Raw genomic sequence first — 24,519 nt, 5'->3', positions numbered from 1 at the left:
AATGCTGCATTATAGAGCATTTCACCAGCTGCTTTTCCCAGGAGTTCCTTGCAAGCTGGGTGTTAGGGATGAGACTTTAGGATTTTAGATTAGCAGCAGATCTAGTTTCCATAACAACTAAAAAAGTCTGTTAGATCTAGAATAGCACTTGGGTCTCTCAGCAGCTGAAGTCATCCTGCTGCTCTATTTTTGCTTCAGATGCAGGAGGAGCTGTTGTTTCTCAGAGCCCCTGAAGCTGTAGTACAACTGAGATGTGTCAGCTGGGAAAGGAACCACAAGGCCCTGACAGTGTGTTGGGAGTGTCAGGTGGGACAGGAAGGATGAGCAGCTTTGTTTTGCTTTTAACCCCAGCTTCCAAGCCTGAAGCTTTCACCTGAGCTGCTTCCTCTGTCTCCCTGCTTGTCCCCACAGCCCTGTGGCTGGGGAGCAAGGACAGCCCTGAGCCCACAGAAGATGCTGAGGCAGGAGGTCAGGCAGTTTGTTTATTGGCAAATAAGTGCTGAAACCCATGAGCCCCACAAACACAGGTGCTCAGTGTCCTGTTACATTAGAATGGTCACAATACTTTTGGGGAAAGTGCAAAAGATCAATAAACAAGCAAAGTTAGTTCTGACATACCCAGGGGAAGGGTGTGAACAGAGCTTGGTGCAGGTGAGTTTCTCTTCCATCCAGCTTGAGTGGAAAACTTGTGACACATCATGTGGAAGTCCTTTAGGTGAGCTCTAGCTAAGAGTTCATTCTAGAGTGAGCAGCAAACACACACCTGAGCTGAACCACCCCATCCCTCAAGGACAGCTTGGGCCATGGTGTGTGTATGGCCAAGAACAGCTCCTTGTTGGGGGTCACAGCAGGTGGGACTGTCCCTTTCTGCACTAGGATGCACCAAGTCTGTTCACTGCTGACATGGGAGGGGAAACATTCATTAAACCAGTGATTCAGGGTGGAAATAAAGTCAGGCTAAAACATGCCTGGACAGACACACTGAAAGAAAAGCCTGGACAATAACACAGGGTGCAAAGCTTGTAAAAAGGCTTGTAAACTTTGCAGTCCAAGAGCAATTTCCCAGAGGAAATGCAAGCAAGATGCATGGTCCCTTGCACGGAGGTTTGGGGTTAGGCCCTATGGTAGCAGGTTGGTCTCCACAAAGAAATCTTCCAGCTTCAGGGGACAAGGGTTAGGTGGGAGCCTCCAGGCCCCAGGACAGTGATTATGGCTCTTGGCCAGCTGTGCATTGCTGGTCTCCCCCAGGTAAGCAGGGTGGGTGGCTTTAACAGGCTCCTAAATTTGAACTGCAGCCTTGCCTTATGTACCAGGACATGTCAGAGGGGGTGTGTGGGACACTTCCCTACTGGAATGCTCAATGGTTGGATTTGGGCAATTCTGCTGCTGGAGAAGAGAGGAGGGGCAGACAGGCACTAACCCACACCAGGGAAATGTAACTGGTGAGCAGCTGCTGAGGGACACAGCTCCTCCTCACTGTGAGGAACAAGACTAGGGCAGGGAAGGGAAAAAGTAATCAAGGAATCTTGTGCCATTGGGACTAACCTCAAAGCAGGCTGCACTGGTAGGTAACAAATTCAGTCCTGGGTGCCATCAACCCTTTCCCAAACCTCACCATAACAGTTTTCCCACTTCTTTCCCACAATTCCCATATTAGCAATGGAGTGTCGACCCTGAAGAGAGCAATGGTCTCGGATGAGGAAATCCGCATTAGAAGTGCCAGATGAGGGGTGCATTCTGCTTGTACATTCTTCTTCCTTAATATTTAACTTAACAGTTCCAAGTAAGTGACAGGAACTTTCCCTTTCTGGTTCCCTCTTTCCCCTATAAGCCAGTCTGGATCCATGCCTGGCAGGCTGTACACAGTGATCATCTGGGGAGAGAAGACAGCACATTAGACAGAACCTTACTGTGCAGACAGAGCCAAGAAGTTCAGTCAGATGGGGACTGAAAGAACAGTAATTCCTGAAGTTCATTTAGCAGGCATTTGTGCCCTTTCCCTGGAGCTATCTGCAGCTTTAACACAAAATCTATGGAAAACTGCCCAGTGATGTCCCTGGATTCATTTGGAGAATGAATGCTTTTTCATTCTCCAAACTGACTTTACATGTTGCTATGTCACCCCTTCTGAATACAGAAGTTCAGTCTAGAGAACAGAAGAGTGTCCAACTTACTGATTTTTCTTTTTTTTCTCAGCATGATTAGAGCAGGCCTCCAGCCAATATCTTATCCCATGGCTCTGGATAAGGCAGCTGCATTTGAGGGTCACAGTGATGATACTGAGTATTGCAGTGTTTTATTTTGGGTACAGTTGGGCTTCAACAGTTGGAGTTATTTGGGTGATGTTGAATAGTAAATGGCTGTGAGCACAACTGCAATTCAGCAGATACTGATATCCAGGTAAAGACTCTATTAGTTTGATAAAGCAAGTTTTAGGGGCAGGAAAAGGAGCCAAAGTCCTTGTTGGGCACACCACAGGCTACTGGGCACTTACAGCCAAATCCAACTCTCAGGAAAGCCACCAACCTCATCTGCAAGAAGTGCCAGCTCGGTGCTGTCAGCTGCTTCGTAGTCGTAGAGGACTCTGGCCCTGCGTGTCCCACTGGCAGGAGGTTTGACTTCATTGGGGTTCAGCACACCCTCTGCCACGGTGTTGGGCACCCCAACAATTGTGGGCACCACTGGAATTGTAGGCACAGCCGGGAGCGTGGTAGCAGCAACAGCTGGAGGAGAGGCAGCGGCTGCGGGAGATGCGGATTCTGTGTTGCCTACGAACGTGCCTGAAAATCTTCCACAGCAGAAAAAAGCACAGTTCAGTGAGGCTCCAGCCTGAGGAACCCCAATGAGCTCTTCCTTTCAGCAGCTGCTCTGCACAGATGATGCTCAAGAGTTGCAGCCTACATACCCAGCTGTAACACTGCCACACTGCCCTTCAGTGGGGAAACACCCTCAGTTCTCAGGAACTGAGACTGAGCAGCAGGAGACACTTGGCTGCCTATTCTGACTCCAGTGCTCTGTTTCACCAACTTGCAGAGTACCAGACTGATGTGTGACACTGCAGAGGCAGCTGGGCAGGCAGGTGCTGCTCTCAGCTCTGTTTGGGTCCATTGTGCTGTGTCCTTACCCTGCTCTCACACACTCTGTTCTGCCTGTTAATTCTTCTGGAAAGGGATGGGCATTGACACTGTTGAACTGGATGCCACAGCTGGAGGCTCCCAGGCTCTCTAGAGGGAGATGGAATGGAGCTCAGGCTCAGTTCTCTAAGGGGATATGGCTCTGGTCCTGGCAGTGATCACAGGGAGACCCCAGAGTCACTGAGGGAGGGAGAGCCCTCAGAGCTCCTCCTGGCCAGTATCATACTTACATTTCTCCTTTGGAGCTGCAGGCATGGAAAAAGAATGGAACAGGAGTGTGAGTGAGCATGCAGAGGCAACAGCTCCTCCTGGTCAGACAGTAGCAGACAGAACATCCAAGCCCACCCCATGGGATGTGCAGCCAGCAGCATGGAATATGGAATCTGGGATTTGTTTCTGCTGCAGCAGAGTATGCTCAGCCTCATTGCTTGGCAACAGGAATTTGAGTCCTGTGTGATTTAACTAATTTAGAGGAAGAATGTTCAAACTCCCATGGCCATTGTGCTTTGAGAGGAATGTAAAAATCCAATGGCAAAACCCACTCTAAATGCACCACCACCACCAAGAATGGTCACCACTCTGTAAACTCAGAACTCTGTCAGAGTTATCAAGTTCCAGTGAGAGAACTTTATAACTTCTGCCCAACATTACAGCATGGGAGGGGGAAAGAGCCCTGAGCTGGGGGTAAGGAGATCAATAACCCTCAGAGAAGTAAAAGCAGTCTATTCTCTTACCTGCCCAGTTGCTTCTGTAGATCCAGCATGAACTGGTAGCACTGAGCATAGTAGTTGGTCTGAGACTCCACAAACTCGTGGAGACAGCGAAGATGATTCACCTGGAGGGATGAGGACCAGCAGCCTGACTGAGTTTGGTTGCCAGGCACAGAAACTCTCTTGCTGCAGCTACTGCTCCCCTGAGGTGCCCCAAATTTACCACCTCTTCTACCTGTATTCCACATGCAGGACTCCACAATCCTCTTGGCAGGAGCCAAGAGTCTCTGTAGGCCCTGTCAGCCCCGGGTGCCCAGGAGGACTCACGTGTGTGCTGCTGATCCCCTCCAGCAGCAGACGGGTCACCTCTGCCTGCCGGTCGAACTCGGTCTGTGTGAGCCTCAGCTCGTGCTCCGCCTGCAAACAGGATGGGGGCTCAGGCAGCACAAGGCAGGAACCCTGTGCTGCTTCTGCAGCCCCCCACCTCCACACCCCCCTTTGGCAGCAGGGCACAGCTGCTGCAGGATCCACCTGCAGCTGTGACACTGAGCAGCAACCCAAAGAGACCCTGGGTTGGGATGCCAGAGACCTCTGGCTGTATTTCAGCTCGATTCCTTCTTAATTCCACATTGGATCACTGCAGGTGATGGCATGGCAGCTCAAAACTGATGCATGGAAGCTCCTACTCCCACAAGACTAGACCATGAAAATGGGGGGACTTCGTTAATCCCGAGGTATGTGAGAAATCAGTCCCATGGCAGCTCCAATCCCTTTAATCCCGTTTCTGCACCTGTAGGCATAGGAATGTCACAGCCTCCCTAGGCTTCTCTCTGGAAGTGCAGTGGTTTTGTTTTCAACACCAGAGAACAAAGGCTGAGGCCAGGCAGCATTACCAAACTGCTGCTGCTAATTAAATCTGCAATGGAGATGAACATCCCAATCCAGCTTTTCTACCCAAGGCTCTCCTTTGGGGCTAGTTACTGATTCTGAGCTAGGAGAAATGAAACACTGGTGAATAGCTGGCAGGTCTACAGCAGGCATTGGGAATTCAGAGACAGACTCACAGTGGAGACCCATCTCTCCCCCGCACCAAACACTGCATTTACACTGGGGCAGTTTTGCAGTACCAGAATAGCCAGGTGGATCCTGACAAGGATCTCCAGAAGTGCTGGAGCAGCCAAGTGCTCTGCTGCTGGCTCTCCCTCCTGCTGATGGAAAGGGGTGACAAGCATCCCCACGTGTTCTCTCCAGCATGCAGCACCAGTGCTGGTGCCCTTTTGGGATGTGCTGTGACCGGTCACAGGAGAGTGACACCCACTCATCTCCAGCTCACTGGAAACAGAACCCTTTGCCCTCCTCCAGGAGCATGCAGCCATCAGAGCTGCCCTGGTGCAGGGGTTTGCCCTGACCGTTCTGGCACAGGGCTGACATGTGTGGAATTGAGCCCAGAGGGCTGATCCACCCAGGCTGTCAGTCTCAGAGCAGAGGCCACATCATTGGAGAGCCCAGAGGAGACTCAGTGTTCCCAGCAGGACAAGATGGGGCCAGCACAGCTCTCATCTGGTACCAGCACTACCAGTGTAGAGCCAGGCCACAACAAAGAAATGCTTTGACTGTCTTTTAATCAGATTTGTCTATTTTAAGCTACAACTCAACTGATCTATTTTCTCGCATCCTCTGTGCAAAGGGGATTATTTAAAGGAGAAGGGGGAAATACCAGTGCAATGCCTTCAAAACACCAAGAGATTCTTGGTAAACAGAGTGAGACTCTAGTATTCAGAGCTATTTAGACTTGTGCCAAGCAGACCCAGCTCCATTTGGTGCTGCCTGGGATTTGCCTCTCCCTGCCAACTCTGAGAAGTTGCAGGATGTATTTTCCTATAAAGCCAGAGCTGGATGGTGACCTGGGAAGCCCCTTCCAGTCTTGTGCTTCTCCAAGGTATGGAGAACTTCAACACTTACATACTTCAGTCTATCCAAGTAGAATAGCCCGAGGAGAGAGGGGAGAGGAACAGATCCTTGCATGCTCATGGCTGACTGTAGCCAGCTTGTTTGGTTGAGGGACCAAAGGATTTAAAAACAGGAAGAGCTGGGTCAGGAACAGCCAGTCCATTCTGCAGATGCCTTTGGAGCAACAGGCTGCTGCCATGCACAGCACACAGGAACTTCTGCCACCCTGCACTTCAGGCTTCATGGCAATGCCTGCTGGGGGTGTTCGAGGTGTGAAAGGGACAGGATCCCAGGTGTCTCTGCTGGACACTCCATGCTGTGCTGGAGCTCCACACAGAGCCCACCTTGGTCTCAGCCCTCCATCATGGACAAGTCACACTTCTCTTCCAGAGTCTCCATGGATCAGGAGGATAAGTGCAGCTCAACCAGAGAGAATCAACTCCTTGAGGCTTCAAACCTCCCCCTGACTGAGCTGGTTCCTGCAGCAGCTGGAGCTGTGCACAGGAAATGCTCTGTCCTTGCTCCAGCTCTGTGTGGAGCCAGCTGGATGCATTAGGCTCCCAGGGCACATGGAGGACCAGAGCCTTGGCCACAGGAGCAGAGCTGGGTCACACCTCAAGCATCACCTCTGCTCCTGTCACACAGTGCAGGGTTCTGAGCCTCCTTTTAGCACAGACACACACCTGGATGCTGGGGAAGTGTCTCCCACCAGGGACAGCCAACGGGCCCACGGCTCATCCCAAGCTGAACCACACAGAGGGATCAGGGCTGGGGCACACAACAGCAATGGGCCCTGATCCTCCCTGCCTGTGAGCAGGAAGGGTTCCTCAGCACCCCCATCCTCTGAACACCCCCAGAAGGTTTGAGCACAATTCCAGCTGGGTACTTACTTTTTCCACCTCGTCGCTCCAAAGCTGTAGGGGCCACAGAGCAACAGGAAAGGAGATCAGTGTTGGAGACGTCGTGAAGCGCGCGGCATTAACACCAACAGGCAGGGACGCTCCATGGACACAGCAGGCCAACTCCAGGGACAAGCCAGCCCTTCACCCAGCAGCAGCTGCCAGATCCATGTCCCTTCCCCTCATTCCTGCACCCTCAAGCTCAGTTTTGCAATGGGAGAGCAAGTCCCTGCCACCAGAGCCAGCAGCACGCCAGTTCTGCTCCCTGCCAGCGCTGCTACAGCCACTGCATTCCATGGGCTCCAGGAAAAAAACAGGATTAACTGCAGAGTCCTCTGCACAGCAAGGCTCCCTTTGCTGAAGCTGTACAGGTTGGTGTTGAAGGACAGCCTTTCTTTTAGGATTGTGGGGAGCCAAGCGAGCTTTTTGAGCTCAGGCCACACAGAGGCCAGTGTTCCTCACCCATGGTCCAGGGAAAGGGGATAACCCACCCCACCTGCACTGCCAACAGGCCAGTTCAGCCACAGCAGGGAGGAAACAGGGGCTGGATGCTGCCTCTGAGCCAGGCAAAACATCACATGACTCCTTCCTATTCTCCTTCCTACTCTCCTCATCCAAGGGGCACACCTGAGGTAGCAGAACACTGGACACCTCCAGCTGCTTGTGGGATCTGGCTTCAGGACATGAAACAATGAACAGAAGTCACACACAGCAATGGCAAAGGGAAAGAGGAGGCAGAAAAACACATTGATCCTTCCAGAGGTCCTTGGCTTGGCCTTTCTTCAGTCTGTCTCAGTCCTCCTGGCAAGGTGAAATCCCCCTGGATCCGGGAGCACAGCAGCCTGCCTGCAACACCCACACCCGTGGGGCCAAGGGAGTGACCCTGTGGAGCTCAGCTTCCCCACCCAGTGTCACCTCTGCAGGTCAGGGAAGGTCACCAGACACAGCTGAATTTGCACTGGGGGCACCTGTGCTGGACATGAGCATCAGAGGGAGAGCAGATTGTTTGGACCAGGCTCTCCCAGCTGGGCTTTGCTCACCAACTGCCCTCAGGTGCAGAGAGACTTCAGCAGGCAATATAAGGAGTACCTCCAGGACCTGCCACACTGGGGAGGGGCTGAAGCAGGAAGGTGTTTTGTCAGGCTCATGGGATTGCTCCCTGCTCCATGATTGGCATCTCTTACTTGAGTGAATTATGGTACTGGTCTGGATGCTGAGGTGGATGTTTTCTTTGACTTTTAAGGGGATGTTTTGTTATTGCAAATCAGGAACTGGTCTGATTAAGGCCTGGCCAATTCCAGCCATGTGTGGGGACACAAATCCCTTCCCCTTCTAAGAGCTCCTACTCTGGAAGGAGGTGGTGGGAACATCCTACAGGAAGCAGAGAAACAGATTCTGAGCTGCTTCTGTGGCACAAGGCCTTTGCCAGCACACCCCCATTGTTTTGGAGCAAGGTTTAATATAAGAACAAGGGGAAGCTCCCCTCTGATCCCAGGCCTTCCTCCTCATGTGGACAGTACTTAAACCATGGCAACCCCATCTAATCAGTGCAACACCCATCGAATTTGTAGCCAGATTTGTTTCTCTTCTGTTGCCTTTGCTGTGTCACCTCCAGAACTGACCCTGTGGTGTTCTGGGACAGGCCAGCTTTACCCAGATCTACCCCTGGGCTAAGACTCTGTGTGGATCCTTTTTGGACAGCTCAGAGAGCAGAAAAGGCCACAATCTGCTATTGTCTTCCTGCACCCCAGCTCAAGCCAGAGGAATCCTCGTCAAGGTACCCAATATGTTTTTCTTGGAATCATTCCTAGGAGTACAGCACGTGGCAGGGTCTGAGAGAAAGGGATATTTAGGCTTGCACAGCTCACGTACACCTTCTTACACAAAAACAAAAGGTCAGTGTGGGAGAGAGGAGAAATGGCTCCTCAGCCTCCAACTCATTCAAAACAAGGGAGGTGCTTTTTTTCTTGGATTTAATTCCATCTGAGCCCTCCTGTCGCAGAAGGGAAAAAAATAAAAGCACCATGTTATCCACCTCTCCAAAAACCAACAATGTAAATTTAGAATCCAAATCAGCCCTGCTGAGGGCGTGTGGTCCAGGAGAGAGCTGACCTGTTTGCTCACCTGTAAGACAAAGCTGTTACCTTGGGCATAACCAACCCCTCCCTCCAGAAAGGAGCCGAGCTCAAGAGCGAGGTGAGCAGCAGCCACCGCTCTGCACTGTCAGTGCACACTAAGAAGTAGCACAAGGACTCTGGCCTGGAAGAAAAGCAGAGCAACAGGATGAAGAGCTCCTACCTTGCTGCAGTGCCTGACCCCTTGGGATGAATGCTGGGATTTGAGAGCTTGCAGCAAAGCAGCCTTGCCTGCTCAGAGCCAGGGAGCAGCACATTTCCCACAGGCACTCCTGGTAGGAGGCCCTGCTGTGCAATCACCAAACCCAATCAGGTCAGTGCTGGCTGCTCTCCCAGAGCAGGACTGCTCCCAGAGCTCTGCTCTTGCTGCCCAGGGCCACCAGCACCAGCAGAGCCTGATGAGGGAGCACTGAACTAGGCACAGATGTCCCAGGGTAGACACTTGATGGCTAAAAAACCTCACAAAATCTGTTTTCCTGTTATGGTCTTGTATGTGGCACCTGCTCCCCAGAGCAGCTTTGCAATAGAGCAGAAGCAGACCAAGGTCCTTTTTGGTGAGGGCAGAATGTGTCCAGCTGAGCGTCTGGGCACTCCATGAGGTGCCAATGCACACTGTACAAATGCTTGTCTTCAGGTGTGCTTTATTCCTGGTCTGTTCAGAGGCAGGGAAAGCCCAGTTTATCTTTCCTGGGTCTCCCAGAACTTAACTGCAGTCCCTTGGAACAGACCTTCCCAAGGGAAAATCCAGAGCCACAAGCTGGCTCTGAGCTGCACTAGGAGACAAGAGAACAGAGCAGCTGCAGCAGCCTCACCAATCTCAGCTTCTTCTGCAGGACTCATCACTGAGCCTGGGATCGAGGGAAATCGTTTTCCAGGTATTGTGCAAAGCTATTTCTGATCCCAGCATCACCCTCCAAGAAGGTCAGGACAGATCCCCCTAGGAACTAACACTGATGCTGTCAGCTCAGACACACCTCTGTCTCCAAATGGGATGGGTTTCCCATTGACCAAATCCAGCTTGTTTCCATAGTGTTTTTTGTTTCAATGAAGGCTGGGCTGTCCTTTTTCATAGCTGGGGATCCCACTCCCCAGCACTTTCTGTTTATCCCAGATTATTCTATTAGCAGGCATCAGTGTTGTTCTGAATGCTAGTTAGGAAGCAAGATGATCAGTTTTCAACATTTTAACGAGAAATGTGACATTGTGCAGTGGGGAGCCATGAACAGCGTGGGAAGTCAATTGCTTGGCCACAACCACTCAGTGCGAGTGGAGACACAGCGGGCTGCTCACCCACCCCAGGCACATCTGGCTGTGGAACAGCTGCCAACACAATGAAATGGTATAAAATAACCTCTGTTTGCAGAATAGACAAACCTCCACTGTTATTGACACTGGTGGCAGAGAGATTCCTCCACCTTTGCTTCTCTTGACCAGCTTCAAAGCCTCTGACACCATGGTACAGATCAGGCAGTGTGATACTGCCACTGTACAGCTGGAACCATCCAGAAAAGTCACTCTTGGAAGTTGTTCCTCTCAATTGCTCCCCTAGCAATAAAAACCCATCAGAAGATCCCCACTAGAAATGTGGAAGAGGGCTGGCAGGAAGCTGGTTTGGAAAGCAAAGCCAGCTGCAAAGGGCCAGACCCTGAGCAGGCACCCCCACAGGGGTGATGTGAATCCTCAGGGCTGAGTCAGAGGAACCCTGGGCAGACCATGTCACATTAAAATGTTGAAAACAGCAGAGCACTAGGCCTGAGTTTAAGTCAGGTAGAGAGAGGGGCAGGAAGAGGTTGGAGAGGCAATATCCAGGAGGAGGCAGTATCCAGGAGGAGGTGATCTTACCGCTGATGCGCTGGCGGAGAGCACGTAATTACGAGGTCTGGTTTCCTGAAAGTCAGGCACAGCCTGGGGGGGAATAGAGTGTCATGTACAAGGCACTAGAGGAGTCAACAGGAGTCACTGGGCACTGGGTGGAACAAGAGACCAGCTACTTTTTTCCTGCCTGTGCTGGGAGCTTTGCTTGGATTCTGATGAGAGGCAGGAGGGAGGGCTCCTGACATCTCAGCAGTGGTGTGTGGAGGCCAGGCTTGTGCACTGGGAGGTGGACTGGCTTGTGCAGTCACACCTGGTACAGCAGACACTCCTAGTGTCAGGAACTCTGCACTCACAGGTATCATAGAGCACGACCCCAAAGGCATTCCCATTCCCTTCGAGCAGCAGGTTGCTCGTGTTGCATTAAGCTCAGTCCCTCCCTTCCCCTTGTCTCCTGCCTACAGTCACTGTAAGTAGGAGTGTTTCCTTCCACAGTGCCTTCTACTGCTCTCACTGTCTCCAAGCTTTGTTTCCTCCTAACAGAGCCAGATCAGATCTGCTGTTTTCAGGAAGGCACATGGCTTAGCCAAGCCAGGTCTCACCAAAGGCAGAATAGGAGTTCTCATCCCAGAGGTCAGGAAACTTCCAGACCACCTTCTCCATAGCTAAACTTCTGCCCTGGGACACAAAGACTTGAACACTCCACAGATTTCCTCACTGGAACTGCAATGGATCCAGTCCACCCCCACACATTAACTGTTAATGAGTTATGGGCTCATTAACAACCACGTAATGTGGTGCTTTTATTCAGTTAAGACCAGGCAGCCTCCTGGCATGGCCTTCGACTGTAGCACTACCTAGAGACAAACCAAGGAGCTGCCTGACATCAGGAATCCTCCTGGTCAGCCCTTACTGCACAGTGGCTGCTGTGGAGGGCTGGCACAGTCCTGCTGGATTGCAGCTCTGGCTTAATCCCCCCAGGCCCCTCCTTCTCTCCCCCAGGTTAATCTCTCTGCAGTCACCCAGATCCACTTATACACACTGACCCACTTTGCTGGGCCCCAAGCAGCTGGCTGGAATGAGTGACCAGTGTGTGGAAGAGCAGTCAGGCAGTCCCAACTATTTTTATTTTTATTTTTTTCATACCATTTAAGAGTTTTAGGGATGGCTGGAGGAAGGAATAAGGAGGAGCAATTCCTATTGCAAGTTAAACCTGAACATAGGGAGAAAAATGCACCAGTGAGGTCTGGGACCAGCAGAACAAGTAGGCTGGACTCCTCCCTGGGGGGAGAAAGGATGTTTCACAGAAATAGCTGCTTATGCTTTTTGTTTTTTGAAGATCAACTGAAGAAACCTCTCCTCCCATTCCCTGGTCTCCAGGGAGTCCCAAAACTAGTCACAACACATGGGATGAAGGAGGCAAGCTTCTCTTGTACTTCTGTGCATGGAGAAGTTGTATTTGCAAGCAGTGGTCAACAGGGACCCACCTCCCTCCCCCTTCCACTCTGGTAATGGGGAAAAGAGGCAGAACAGCAGCACAACCAGAATGAATCATCCTGCCTGTCATTGTCTCTGGGCTGCCCTCCCAGACAGGGACTGGCCACCCAAGCCCACCTCCTCCTGCCCACAGCTGGAGGAGCCCGAGGGGGTTTTTAGGGGAGCCCCTGCCCCTCTTGAGCACTGCTTGCAGGCAATGTGGATGGACCTGAGGGGTGCTCCAGAAGGGCTGCAGGCAGGTCTCTGACACTCCCATCCTTCTGGAGCACCTTCCCCAGGCAGCCACAGCCCTGATCACGCTCAGAACATGCTGCAGGGCCAGTCCCAATGGGACAAAGGAGATATGAATTTTCTTTTTAAAAATGGAAAAGAGACAATGAGAGGTGTTAAAGGAAGAAAAAAATAATCACAGCACTGTTAGCACAATCAATACTCACATCTCCCTCACACTGAGCAAATTACAAAGAAACAAAACAAAAAGGTTAGTAAACAAAACAGCATCAACAGGAAGGACAAAGCACAGAATCTGTGGGAAATGCACAAGCCCAGGTGCTCCACAGCAGCTCACAGGTCTGGGCAGCAGCGCTCGAGGGGATCAGGAGACAGAAGCTGTGGGAACACGAATCTGCTACAGAGGGGAAGAGCAGCAAGAGAGAGGTGAGCTGGGATACTTGAGCTTGGATGGGGAGGTGTGACACAGGACTCCAGGCACGTTACAGGGAATGCTGTGATCTAGATGAGGTGTTTAGAGCAGGGGAAGCAGCTCTCCCCTTTGCTGGGAGCTTCCACCTTGTCATCCAGCAGTCAGGAAGGCACCCAGAGCCCAGGTACGCCACCTTTAAGCTGAGCTGGGTGAGAGATGGGTCCCCACAGCAGCAACTGAATTTGTTCTTCAGCCACTCTGCTACTTTGAGGCTTGGCTTGGGGAGGACACCTTGGAAAGCCTGGATTGGCTCTGCACCTACCTGGGGCACCCCAAAAGTTCCAGTGGGAAACAAAGTTTTTCTTTTCCAGCTACAGGGGAGTCCCTAAACCAGGGGGGTGTGTGCAGGTGAGAGGCCTCGGGATCACCTCCTTATTGCAAGGTAAAGAGGGTGGGAAGGGAGGAAGCACAGGAGTGAATTCAGGAATCTGAATTCCTGCTTTCATCTGAGCTTAGAGATAAAGCAGTGGCCACCAGTTCCCCCTGAGACTGGGGGCACTGTCCCCTCCAGAAGGGGAATGGGGGTACTGAAAGCACTGAAGTTACTTTCAGAGGATCTGGGGGACCTGACTGAAGAGGCTTTTTTAAAAGGGCAGCTACTACTTCTGTTCACAGCTGTCCTGAGCACTGTCAGACCCACTGATGGAGGCTGCTGAGCTTAGCACAGCTTCCCCATCTGCCTTGGATGTAACTGGAGCTGGAGAAAAGGGAAAACAGCTGGGAACTGGCTACAAGAGAGACAAGGCCAGAGGCCCAGCTGGCAGATGGTTAGAAACAGGCTCATAGCAGGGCAGCTGGGCTGGTATCCCCGTGTATCCCAGAAACTGACTGACAAGGACTGCCTGATTCTGACTTGCACACATTTGCCAGTTGAGCTCCTGGCCCAAAGGCAAAAGCAGAACTTGGCAGGTCCTTGTGCCAACAGCCAGAGCTCTACAGGATGACAACCAGCTCCAACCAGGCCCTTCAGGGAACCCACCAGTGCCCAGTGTGATGAATTCCCCAAAGCCAAGCAAGATAAGCCTGTAACTAGAGCACCATGAGCTGAGTGAGCAGAGAGGCTCAGGGACAGACCTGGTAGCCAGTCTGACCCTGGCCACCCCTTAGAGGCTCCCACAGCACTCCTGCCTGGGAGCTGGCAGAATCCTAACTAGTCTGACAGGCTGGGACTGCTGCAGAGCTCCAGCAGCCTTTGCCCTGTGCACCTCCCAGCTCAGCTCTCTCTTGGCTTGGTTTAAGATCCCCCTGTGAAAATCAGCAAGTCCTCAGAAGATGCAGCCTGTTAGCGACTAGCACAACTCATCCAGCAACCCTGATCAGTCAGGAGACAGGAGCCTGGGACAAGTGCAAGTTTCCAGCCTCCAGAAGCTCAGAACTGTTTGCTTCAACAATTGCCCCAAGGGAGGACATCTCATAAACAGGCACATGGCTCCTGCTCCCAGTTCTCTTCCATCCCAGATGAGGACTCCCCCCATCCCTGCCTGCCAGAGACAGGACACAGCAGGGTAACCTAATTTTTTGACCATGTGAGCCAAGCCCTGGGGCCACCAGGACAGGGAGGGAAATGAGGGGAGGAGTTACCGCTGCTTTTGCCTCGGCAGCTTTGGCCTTCTTCAACCTGGCTTTGCAGGCGTCCAGATCCAGGCGTCGGTTCTGCAGGATCCTCCGCTCTTTCTGGAAGGGACAGGAGTTGGGTCAGAGCACATTGTTTAGAAGCAGGGCTGAGGAGGGGTTGTGGTATCACCTAGGAATCAAATCTATTTCTTTATTAAAACATGCCAGGGAGAACGAACCAGTTGCTATGCTTGTCTCCTTAGCAAGAGTTTTGGGGCTGGTTGCCAGGGATACAGGATAACCTCCTGGAAATGGCAGCCTGTGCTGGGTGGTGCCCACAAGCTGCAGGAGTGGGGAATGAGTTACTTTCCTCATCCACATCACCTGGCAACTCTTCCCTATCAGAGGGGGAACCTGAGCAGATCTAGGGTTAGAACTCCATCATCCTTGCATTCTTTAAGGGGAAAGGTATGGAGTCATCCTTTATCACAGGGAAAGAAAAGGGGTTCTCTTAGCACTGTTTCCCTCTCCCCCTGCCCTCCTTGCCTCCAGGGACGTGACAAGCTTCCCCTTCCCTGCTCCCACACTTACAGAGATGGTTCTCCAGTCCCCTTCCAGGAAGTTGCGCAGTGGCGTCAGGAAGTTGATGGAGGCAGAGCGGATGAATTCTCGTTCTGCAGCACCCAAGCGCCTCTGAGTCTCTCCAACTTTTATCAAAGTCTTTCCTGCAACAACAGGAACCTTCAGCTCCAGAGGAACCAATTAACATGCTGCTGGCTTCAGCCACCTCACCTGGAGCTGCCACACTGCAGAGCTGGGGACACAGGCACAGCCGTCCCTGGCCTGGGCAAGGTGACCGTGCCTGTCCCACAGCAGCTCCAGCCCTACCCACTCTGCTGCTGGCCTGAGGCATCTCTTCACTGCTCCCAGGGCAGCTCTGATCTTATCTATCTGCTGAGGCACTTATGCCACTGATGTATTTTACTGCTCTACCAGCTTGCGCAGACCGATCCTTTTTTGCCTCATAAAACAGAGGCACAGGAACAGGGCAGCAAATTAAAAAGCACCAGAGCAGAAAACATGAGTTGATTAGGCAGTGTTTGCTATAGATGCAGTTACAGCTGCTCTGGCTGTAACAGGACTCACTATTGAACAGCTATTGATCTGGAGAGCAGGAACAAAGCTCATGGCAGGAGCAAGGACAGCTGGAAGTGAAGGCTGTGTCTCTGTGCAGGTGTGCTGCTTAAAGAAGCCCAAAACTCCCCCAGGAAGGGACAACTGTGAGGATTTAAGAGCAGAAAGATGCTCTGTGTGGTCAGGAATGAGCCTGCTTCACACATCTCAATGCAAAACAGTATTGGGGATATTCTCTTGGGAAGGGATGGATTTCCAGGACTCCTCCATTAGCCAGCTAACTTACCATAAGGTGTCCCTGGGCCAAAGTCGTTGGCTGCCTCTGTCATGTACTGTGCCAGCAGCTCCCCATTGGTGACCCGGGAGGGCACCTTTCGGTCCAGCTTCTCATACAGGAACTCTTCTACTCTGGCACCTGGAATGGGGACACCAGGGAGGCTGAAAGAGGGTCCCTGAACTGGGATTCATGATAGCCCACCCCATGCAGTCTTCAGTGATGCACTGGACAGCAGGTCCCTGCCCCAGGCACTGCCAGGCTGGGAGGTGCTCTCAGCCTTGCAGGGAAGAAGGACAGGGCCTGCAAATACAAGTTTCTCCCAAGCCCCAGGAACTCCACAGGGTTCTCTGCCAGAGGCCATGTCTTCCAGCACTGAGCTGCAAGTGACATTTGTCCTCCAAGCCTTAGAAGCTGGACTTACTGGGGTTTGGCTGTAGCAGAACTTCGGTCTGACGCAAGATCTTCTCTGTCCAGTTCTTTGTGCAGTCTGCCCTGGCCAGGAGGTTTTCAAAGTGGGCATCGAGTTCAGTCTTCTCAGCCTGGCCCAGCTTTTCTTCAGTAAACTGCAGGAGGAAGGCAGTCATTAGGTCTGTTCTTCCAATGCAAATTTACAGTGTGTTAGAGAGCTAGCAAGGGACAGTGAAGCTGCTTTTGTCTTGTGTATTTACCTTAGAATAGAGCTAAAAACCCTTCAAGGTGTCATTCCTTTTCCTGGGCATCTTTCAGGGGAAGAGGGCAAATTTTTTGCCCAAGAGTAGAACAAGGATTGGGCTAAAAATGGACTCCAGGTTTGAGAGGTATTCCAAAATAAGTAACTTTTAATAACGTCTAGTACAAAAATACTCTAGTTGTGAGGGATCTATTTAAATATGCACGTGGCTTCCACACCTTCACATGAGGGAAGGTGCAAAATCCCTTTATCTCCTACTGACCAACACTGTGTCCTGCAAACCCAAGGGGTCAGGAATAATGTCACTACCACCTGAAGTCAGGAGGCTCAAACTCAGAATTCAGATAAAACCACTTCCAGCAAGTGACTCTTGTGGGACACACTCTGATGCAGGGAATTGAAATATAGCACTGTCCAACTCTCAGCACTCAGATTCATACTGGCAATGGACAATCCCTCCCTCTGCAATTTCTTTTAAGTTTAAAATTAGCAGCAGGGAGAACTAGGCTGTGCAAGTCTCCAGTGTTTTCATGCTGGGCAGTGACATCTGACCAGGTTTGTCAGTCTGGAGATGCAGCCTCAGATGGCCTGGACACCCTCCAGTGCTCCCTTGAGGGATTTCTGAGAGAAGAGCCCATTCCCTCTTGTCCCATCCTCATTTCCCACTTGCTCCTTTCAGTGAACTTGGCCAACTTCACTATACTTTTAAGCACAATTCCCTGCTCTTGACAGAACCAGCATCTTGTTGGATCATGCTAAAAGACCCTTTGGACAGCTGTGCTATCTGGGACCCTACAGAGGCTCCAGCTGTCCCTTAACCCTTGTTAATGGTCTCTGATGCCATTGCTGAGTCATCAGGACATGGTACTGTGCAATACTGGCACAGATGACAAAGATTAAAGCCTGGCTAAAGCTCTTAGATGAAATGCAGCTCCTGTCTGATTTACCACTGGTACCTTCTCCTCTCTGCTTGCCTACAGCAGAGCTCAGCTCTACATGGGCCAAGATGTCCCTTCCATGGGATCTTGATCTGGTGTCTGCTGCCCTTCCTGAAAGGCTTCCTGGCCAGCTATTTCCTTTCCCACCCAGGCCAGTGCTGGGAACAAAGTGAGATAAGGAGAGCCCAGAGCAGGGGCAAACAGCCCTGGGAGTCCTGTTACCAGATGTCTGAGATATACAAGCCCTCCAGGTATGTTTACACAGCGACCTGTTTGGCACCATTCAGCTCCAGCCAGTGGAGTGCTTTGCCAGATGTGGGTGGGGACACATCCTCAGCTGCAGGGACAGGGATCATGTCCTGGTCTCTCCTGCAGCAGTCCTGGTTACTGGCATGTAATTTTACCTAGGTCTTGCCATGGTCCATTGGCCATTGCTGAACAAGGGTAAAAGCAGATTCAGGGTGAGAGGTGTATTGTTTGGTCTGTGATTTCTTTGGGGATCACACATGGCTCTCAGTGGCTGAAGCTGCTTTCCTCTGTCACTGCTGGGAGCCCAGGGCTGTTTTCAGACTCTGCCAGGCTGGGCTGAGTCACTGCCATGCAGCAAACTGGGACTTCCCAGGTATTTGGCACCAATTCTTGAGTCATCTGTTTAAGATCTTTCCTAAACAAGCCAAGACTCTTTGATGCAAAGATAAGTCTCTCTCGACCCCCTTTCTGAGACAGCATTCTGAGACCTCATCTCACTTTCAAGTCCAGCTCTTTTTCCTGCAGTTTAGGCTTATCCTGCATCAGCATCTGCCCTGAAGCTGTCAAACCTAAACCCAGCTTCTTATTAGCTGAATTGAGTCAGCTTCTTACAGCATTGCTGCAGTGCCAGATCACTGCTGAAGCCCTTCAGCATCCCCACAGTGCTACTGCCACTATCCTGAACCACTCCAGCTCTGGGGTCCTTTGCTTTATTAGCAAGTGACATCTTTGGCATCACTGTCCTCTGTGGCTGTTTTGTGTAACTCAGTGCAGGGGTCACAGCTCAGCACTTGCCATAACTCAGAAACTCAATTCTTCTCTCAAGTCAGGCACTAAAGCTGTTTGTCTTGTGACAAGGCTGGGGGCAGCACCAGGATCACAGCAAGCCTGGGGGCTATGCCAGAAGGGGAGGATGGGCAGGAATCTCAGTCACAGCCCCTGGTTCCAAAGGGTCAGGCCAGAAAACAGCCTCCTATTCAGGCTTTCTTTCAGGCTTGGAAAGGAGTGCATGAAGGTCGGGAAGCGGGTGCAAGGCACGGGAGGCTGTGACTCCACTGACACTTCATTCCCTCAGTGTCTCCCTGACCCCTGCCCAGGAGCTGGGTGTGCTGAACCCAGCCCAGCCCAGCCCTCACTGCAGGGGCTATCCCTGCCCAGTGCTACCTCCTCCTCCTCCTCCCTGTGCACAGAGTCACTGATCCAGCTCAATTTGACCTTTAATGTGACTTTTTAGACCTAGGAGAGAACCCAGCCAACTTCACAGCAGTAGTGGGGATGTGCCATGAAATGCAAGGAGAGCAGCAACACCTGCTGCAGGAGCAGCCTGCCATGAGATCTGTGCTTCTCCTGGAATCACAGCCAGCACAGGAGATTACAGGTAAGTTACACTGATCTATGAGCTGGCTCTTTTTTTGTCTGGTGCAAGTGGAAATCTGAGATTTTAGGTTACAACAGGTCTCAGCTGCTGGTCCCTTCTTACCTGGATGCCCAGTGAAAAGAAGGGTAGAACAGCAGTTTATGAAATTGGGCTACTCAAGCACTTCAGGCAGAACCCCCCTGTAAAGGATTTCTGTTCCTAAAAATCTGTTTTTGTAACCCAGAAATTTGATTGAAAAGATTTCATTGTGACACCAAGAGATGTGGGAGAAATGAACCAATCATACCTTCAAGCCTCCTGACTTTAAAAAGACAGATTTTGAGTTTTTTATATCTTGCTGCTCCCAGACTAGAAGCATTGCTGTCTTTTACAACAGATTGCCACAAATGGGAGTGATACTTTGTTTTGTCAAGTTGATTTACAGGCTTGGTGCAGATCTCCCAGGAGAGAGACAGGGCTGGCAAAGCACAGACAATTGCAGTGCTGAGAAGAACCTGCAGCTCCTCCATCCTGCCATGGCAGAACTACTCCCTTTTGTTTTCTAGAACCTGAGGACTGGGTCAATAGTCCTGAACCAATTCCCAGATCTGCATCCTGGGATCATGAGCCAGGTCTCAGTGCTGAGAGGCTGTTCCCCTGCAGGAAACATCCTTGCAGCTGACCCAGAGCAGGTGCTTAATAATGCAGGACAGCCTTTTGTCAGTGCCATTCTCACTCTCCAGGAAGAAAAGAGCTGTGCTGCATTCCAGGACATCAATAATTCAGCCAAAGGTTGGGTTTCCTCTGGGAGGCTTGGCTGGCCAGCAGGAACAAGAAATGCTTTATCAGGGCCCAGGTGGGCAAACAGGGTGACCCAGCAGGAGAGCAGCACTTGGGCCACAGGCCCAAAAGGAGAACAGGCATGCTGGACTGCAGTTAGGGCAGCTGCCCTAAGCATTCACAGCTTGGGGAAAAGCCCCTTCCCCCAAGAGAGTTGGCAGACACACTTCTGGGATGTCAGGAGGGTCAGCAAGCAGTGCTGAGCTGGGGAGGGGGCTGCAGTAAAGGTACAGATCAGACAGGCTGGGCCTGTGATTAAAGGACATCAGAGGTAGGCTTTAAAATAGCCCATGGTGAAAGCATCAGCACCTTCCTCTCCTTAAGTCAGGGGAATAAAACCCCAGCCCTGTGATCTCTGGTAGGGTGGCTGCAGCCCCCTTGCAGAGGATCTGGTGGCAGAGTTCAGGCCCTTGTACCTCTTGCAGGGTCCCCATTTTATCCAACTGGATGTTACTTATGACTTCCCACTTTAAATTACAAAGATCAAACCAGGGCCAGGAGATTTAAATGAGGAATAGCCTCCTGTACCTGCCAGTAGATTTAGACTGTGGGGTTTTTCAAAGCCTCCAAATAGCTCAAAATGCCCAAAACACAGTAACATTTGCTCTTTTGGTGATCCAAAGCACAACACAGCTGAGCAAGTCTGGCTCCCTCTTTGCACAAGGTTGCAGTAGGAAAGAAGCCACAGTCACTCAGCAGCTGAAAACTACCTGATTTTGAGCAACTCTGGACCAGATAGAGAGTCTGCTCCAAGTATTTGGTCACCAGGAGTCAGGAAAACCAGGCTGGGAGCCAAGTGAAACTATGCTAAAGGACAGAAGGAAGCTATTAACAGGGACAGCTTGGTTAACTCATGAGCACAGCATTTAGGAGAGGAAAAACATTGTGGTAGTGGGCTGACCTTGGCTGGATGTGAGGTGCCACCAAATCTTTCTATCATTTCTCTCCTCAGCAGAACAAGGGGGTTGAAAATAAGATTGGAAATATTTCAAGATAAAGGCAGATTATCAAGAAAAAGTTGTGTGTGGAAGCAAAAGAAACCAAAAGATTTTTCTTGTCTTCTTCCCATCTGCAAGTGATGTGAGACCACTCCTGGGAAGCTGGGCCTCAGTACATGTCATGGTTACTCCAAAAGACAAAAGTGATCTATAAAATGTCCCACCTCCTCCTCTCTCTCAGGTTTTATTGCTGAGCAATGTCCTGTGGTATGGAATATCCCTTTGGGCAGCTTGGGTCAGCTGTCCTGGCTGTGTCCCTACCAAGACCTTGTCCTTGCCTTGGGTCCCCTTCTGCTGTCTCAACTTTTAAAGTATGAACACTAATAAGGTCAGCAAGCAGAGGGTTTATTTTATCTGCTAATGATAAAAATCTATTTTATCACCAGAGTTCAGGGAGCTGGGGGAGTCTGTCTGTCTGCAGGGGCTTCAAGCTAGAGTACATCAGCCTCTAGATGTTTTACTAATGACATTAGTGGGGGATAAGCACCCAAAAGCTGTATTCACACTTGGGTATCTTCACCCAGAGCCTGTTTACATCAGAACTGACAAAAGACAGACACCTACAGTTATTTCCAGACCTCTCTGGAAGAGCTTGGCTCACAGCCTATCTCAAACAGAGACATCCAATGTGTGGCCACACAGCTTCCACTGGCCAAGGTTTGGGATCAGACCCACTCACTGATAACTGGAAGGTGCACCTGATCAAAGAGAGAGGCCCTTCTTCAAGTGAGGATGAAGAGTGACCTGTTAGGAGTGTCTGCAGGTGCTGCATCCCCTCAGAGTACTGATCTGATGGCTGCAGGTGCCAGTGCAAGTGTCCATACAGGCCATGCTCAGGTGAATGCTGAATCCTACACAAGCTCTCGCCTACCCAAGCTTAGAAGCTCATTCCCCACTCCCAGGGTACCAGAGCTGTCCACTGTTTTCCCACCCCAACTGTGTTCTCTGCTTTTCTGGAGGAGTCCTGTCACTGAAGCCTGAGCAAGGAACAGCCACGTAAAGGAGGCAGTGGGTTTGAGCTGTTTTAACTGGGGTTCTTTTGTCACGAGGAGCCTAGTCCAAAATCATTCTTCCAGCACCTACACAGGGTTATATTTGACGGGTTTCAAACCAGCTCCTGCCCTGAGCCAGCCCAGAGGTGCTGTGCTGACCATGCCCTGTCTCCTTTCCCTTCCTTTAGGCTGAGCCCTAATTCCAGTTCAAGTGAAGCTCCTCTGTGTTGGTCAGACAGCTCTGCCAGCCAGCAGGAGCTAATGCTGCCTGAGTGGAACAGCACAAAATGGCCAGTCCATTTATCTCCCAGTTGCTGCAGTTCCAGTAAAACATCACTTTGTTAAATGCCTGGAGCTGGAGGAAGCAGCTCCAAATGCTACAGAAAAGAGCTTTTTCTAGACAGCTTATTCCCACCCTAGAAGATTTGCACTGCTAAAGAGTGCTACAAACACAGCCCTTACTGCCCACAGCAGACCTCAGCTGTCACTGCTGGATCTGGGGGAGATGGGGCAGGGCTCACCCACACCAGGGCTCTGTGGGCACCCAAAAACTCTGAATTCCTCCAGTACTGACCCCTCATGAGGTGGTTTTCAGCCTCAGAGATCTCTTTCCTTCCAGTTCCCTCTCCTTACACACCTGCTTGCTGTCCACAAGTACCAGTGCTCATTTGGTTTCAATAAATTACTACTGTAATTAGGCATATGAATATTCATGTACGAGACAGTGGAGTAGGTGTAGCAGGCAGAAGCCACGATTTATAAACGCCTCCTTGCTCTGGAATCACTGTGTGCAGACACTGTTCCCAGGCCTGTCTCCTTCCTACGCCTTGGAGCTAAAAAACATTTATCAGAGACTTACAATAAAGCTTCTAAACATAAGATTTCTTCCCAGCATTTCTTCTGCATCCAAGGTCATTTGCACAAGAACAGCATCTTTAGGCTTCCCATCTGCTCCCTATTTTGCACCTGTAGTTAATATCTCCCTTTTTCATAACATATGACTCACTGGCATGGTTACAGGAGGTGATATCTGCTTACAGGAGACCAGTCCTCAACAGAGCCAGAATTACTCCACTGCACAGAAGGTCTGGAACGAGCCAGCTCTGCTCTGTTTGTTTACCAGCCCCCACACAATAGGCAGAGTAAGAAGCCCAGTCCCGGAGTCACCAGTTGGACCTCACTTTCCAGGCAGGATCCCAAGCGGTTCTGACCTGCCTCTCCCCTCTCCTGGCCAAACAAGAGCAGTTTTCCAGTCATGCCCAAGAAATGAATACACTCAGCGGCTCCATCTCACCACCTGCTGCACTTCTGCTGCTCATGTGTACCCAAATTTCTTCATAGCTCCAGGGGAGTTACTTTATCCCCAGAAGCTCCTGATCTCAAGTTTTTGAATATCAGAATATTTTGAGTTGGAAAAACCCACAAAGATTATCAAAGTACAACTCCTGGCCCTGCACAGAACTGGTCCCAAGCATCCCCCCACACCTGAAAGTGTTGTCCAAACTCTTCCTGAGCTCTACAGGCCTTGGGACTGTGACCACTGTCCTGGGGAGCCTGTCCAGCGCCCTGGGGAAAAGAACCTTTTCCTAATTCCAATCTAACCCCCCCGACCCAGCTCCTGCCATTTCCTCTCGTGGTCCTGATGCCTCAGCAGCCCCGTGAGGCCCGACCTGCTCGCTCCCAGCAGCTCCTTCCCATCCCCCGAACGTCCCAGGGTTTTCCCAGGGCCTGGGATCTCCTGCTCCGCTGGGGCTGAAGTGCGGACCAGGGGCAGGACACTTCCAACAGGGACCATCCCACAGAATCCCAGGATGACTGGGGATGGAAGGGCCTCTGGAGAACATCCCATCCCAGCCCCCTGCCAAGGCAGGGTCACCTGCAGCAGGTGATGCAGGTGGGTTTGGAATATCTCCAGAGTGGGAGATTGATTCCACGGCTTCCCTGGGCAGCTGTTCCAGAGCTCTGCATCCCTTCCCCGTGGGTCTGGGCACGGACAAAGCAGCCGTATGCCAGATCACACAGCTTTCTCTGAGGTCTGCAAACGCCAGGCATAAACATCCCTCCGAACTGCTCTCCCCATTCCGAGCACCATCCCTGGGGCTCTTCCCTTGGGACCTGCCCCAGCACCCCGAGCCCCACATCCCGAGGTGATGCTCCGGGGGCTCCAGCTCACACAGCCAGGCCCACCCAGCTCCGATCTCCCGCTCCAGCCTCCCCGGGGCCGAGCAAACCCCCCCCGGCTCCGCCAGGGCCTGGGCCCACGGATCCCCCGCGCCTCCCACCCCGCGGCCTCCGGGCGGTGCTGCTGCCGTGAAGACTCGCCCCACCTCACCTGCATGGCGCGGGAGAAGAAAACCCCCGCGTCAGACGCCAGTTTCTTCACGTTGAACTCCATGGCGGCCCCGGAGATCCCCCGGCCGCGCCGCGCCCCCGCTGTCACCGCGCCCGCCGCGCCACCGCCTTTTATAGCGCCGGGTGACGCCCGCTCTGCGCCTCTTAAAAGGGCTGGCAGTTCTTACAGGGTCCGTGTGCACTGGCAGCGCCTCGGCGGGCGGGGGTGCGGACGCGGCCCCTTTAAGGGCGGCGGCGGCGGTGGGGGAGCTGTCAGCGTCTGCCAATAGGAACTCACGCCGTGCGCCCCGTCCCTTTCCGTGCCGCTCCTCCGCGCTC

The 24,519-nt window shown here is 51.8% G+C and overlaps 1 protein-coding gene and 1 long non-coding RNA gene across 10 annotated transcripts; one reads left to right on the top strand and one right to left on the bottom strand.

The window, feature by feature from the left end:
• Positions 1-468: 468 nt before the first annotated feature.
• On the bottom strand, positions 469-24,311 carry SH3GLB2 (SH3 domain containing GRB2 like, endophilin B2). Of its 9 annotated transcripts, XM_015645100.1 has the most exons (13): positions 24,182-24,311; positions 16,227-16,368; positions 15,815-15,943; positions 14,986-15,119; positions 14,422-14,514; positions 12,575-12,586; positions 10,671-10,733; positions 6,685-6,708; positions 4,172-4,261; positions 3,869-3,969; positions 3,365-3,379; positions 2,527-2,788; positions 469-1,873 (listed from the first exon to the last, which is right to left on the bottom strand). In XM_015645100.1, the coding sequence occupies exons 1-13, from the start codon at positions 24,242-24,244 to the stop codon at positions 1,766-1,768; spliced, it is 1,236 nt and encodes a 411-aa protein (XP_015500586.1). In that variant the 5' UTR covers positions 24,245-24,311; the 3' UTR covers positions 469-1,765. The 9 variants fall into 9 exon arrangements, with proteins under 9 accessions (XP_015500586.1, XP_015500589.1, XP_015500591.1 ...); XM_015645103.1 differs by lacking the exon at positions 3,365-3,379; XM_015645105.1 differs by lacking the exon at positions 10,671-10,733.
• LOC117245221 lies at positions 7,840-23,243 on the top strand. The gene is made up of 2 exons (XR_004499658.1): positions 7,840-8,470; positions 18,897-23,243. It is a non-coding gene; the product is annotated as an uncharacterized LOC117245221 (long non-coding RNA).
• Positions 24,312-24,519: the final 208 nt, after the last annotated feature.

This window comes from Parus major, chromosome 17 (assembly GCF_001522545.3).
Source record: "Parus major isolate Abel chromosome 17, Parus_major1.1, whole genome shotgun sequence".
Lineage (NCBI taxonomy): Eukaryota > Metazoa > Chordata > Aves > Passeriformes > Paridae > Parus > Parus major.
Note: the sequence above shows the minus strand (reverse complement) of the source record. Positions and strands in the feature narration are given on the sequence as shown.

What these genes read in the sequence shown, in the direction of transcription:
- SH3GLB2 (XM_015645100.1), bottom strand. Translation starts at nt 24,244, where the DNA reads ATGGAGTTCAACGTGAAGAAACTGGCGTCTGACGCGGGGGTTTTCTTC. An exon ending in TCTTCTCCCGCGCCATGCAG is followed by an intron (nt 16,369 to 24,181) that starts GTGAGGTGGGGC and finishes TTCCTCCTGCAG; the next exon opens with TTTACTGAAGAAAAGCTGGG. An exon ending in TCTCCGCCAGCGCATCAGCG is followed by an intron (nt 6,709 to 10,670) that starts GTAAGATCACCT and finishes TGGCCCCTACAG; the next exon opens with CTTTGGAGCGACGAGGTGGA.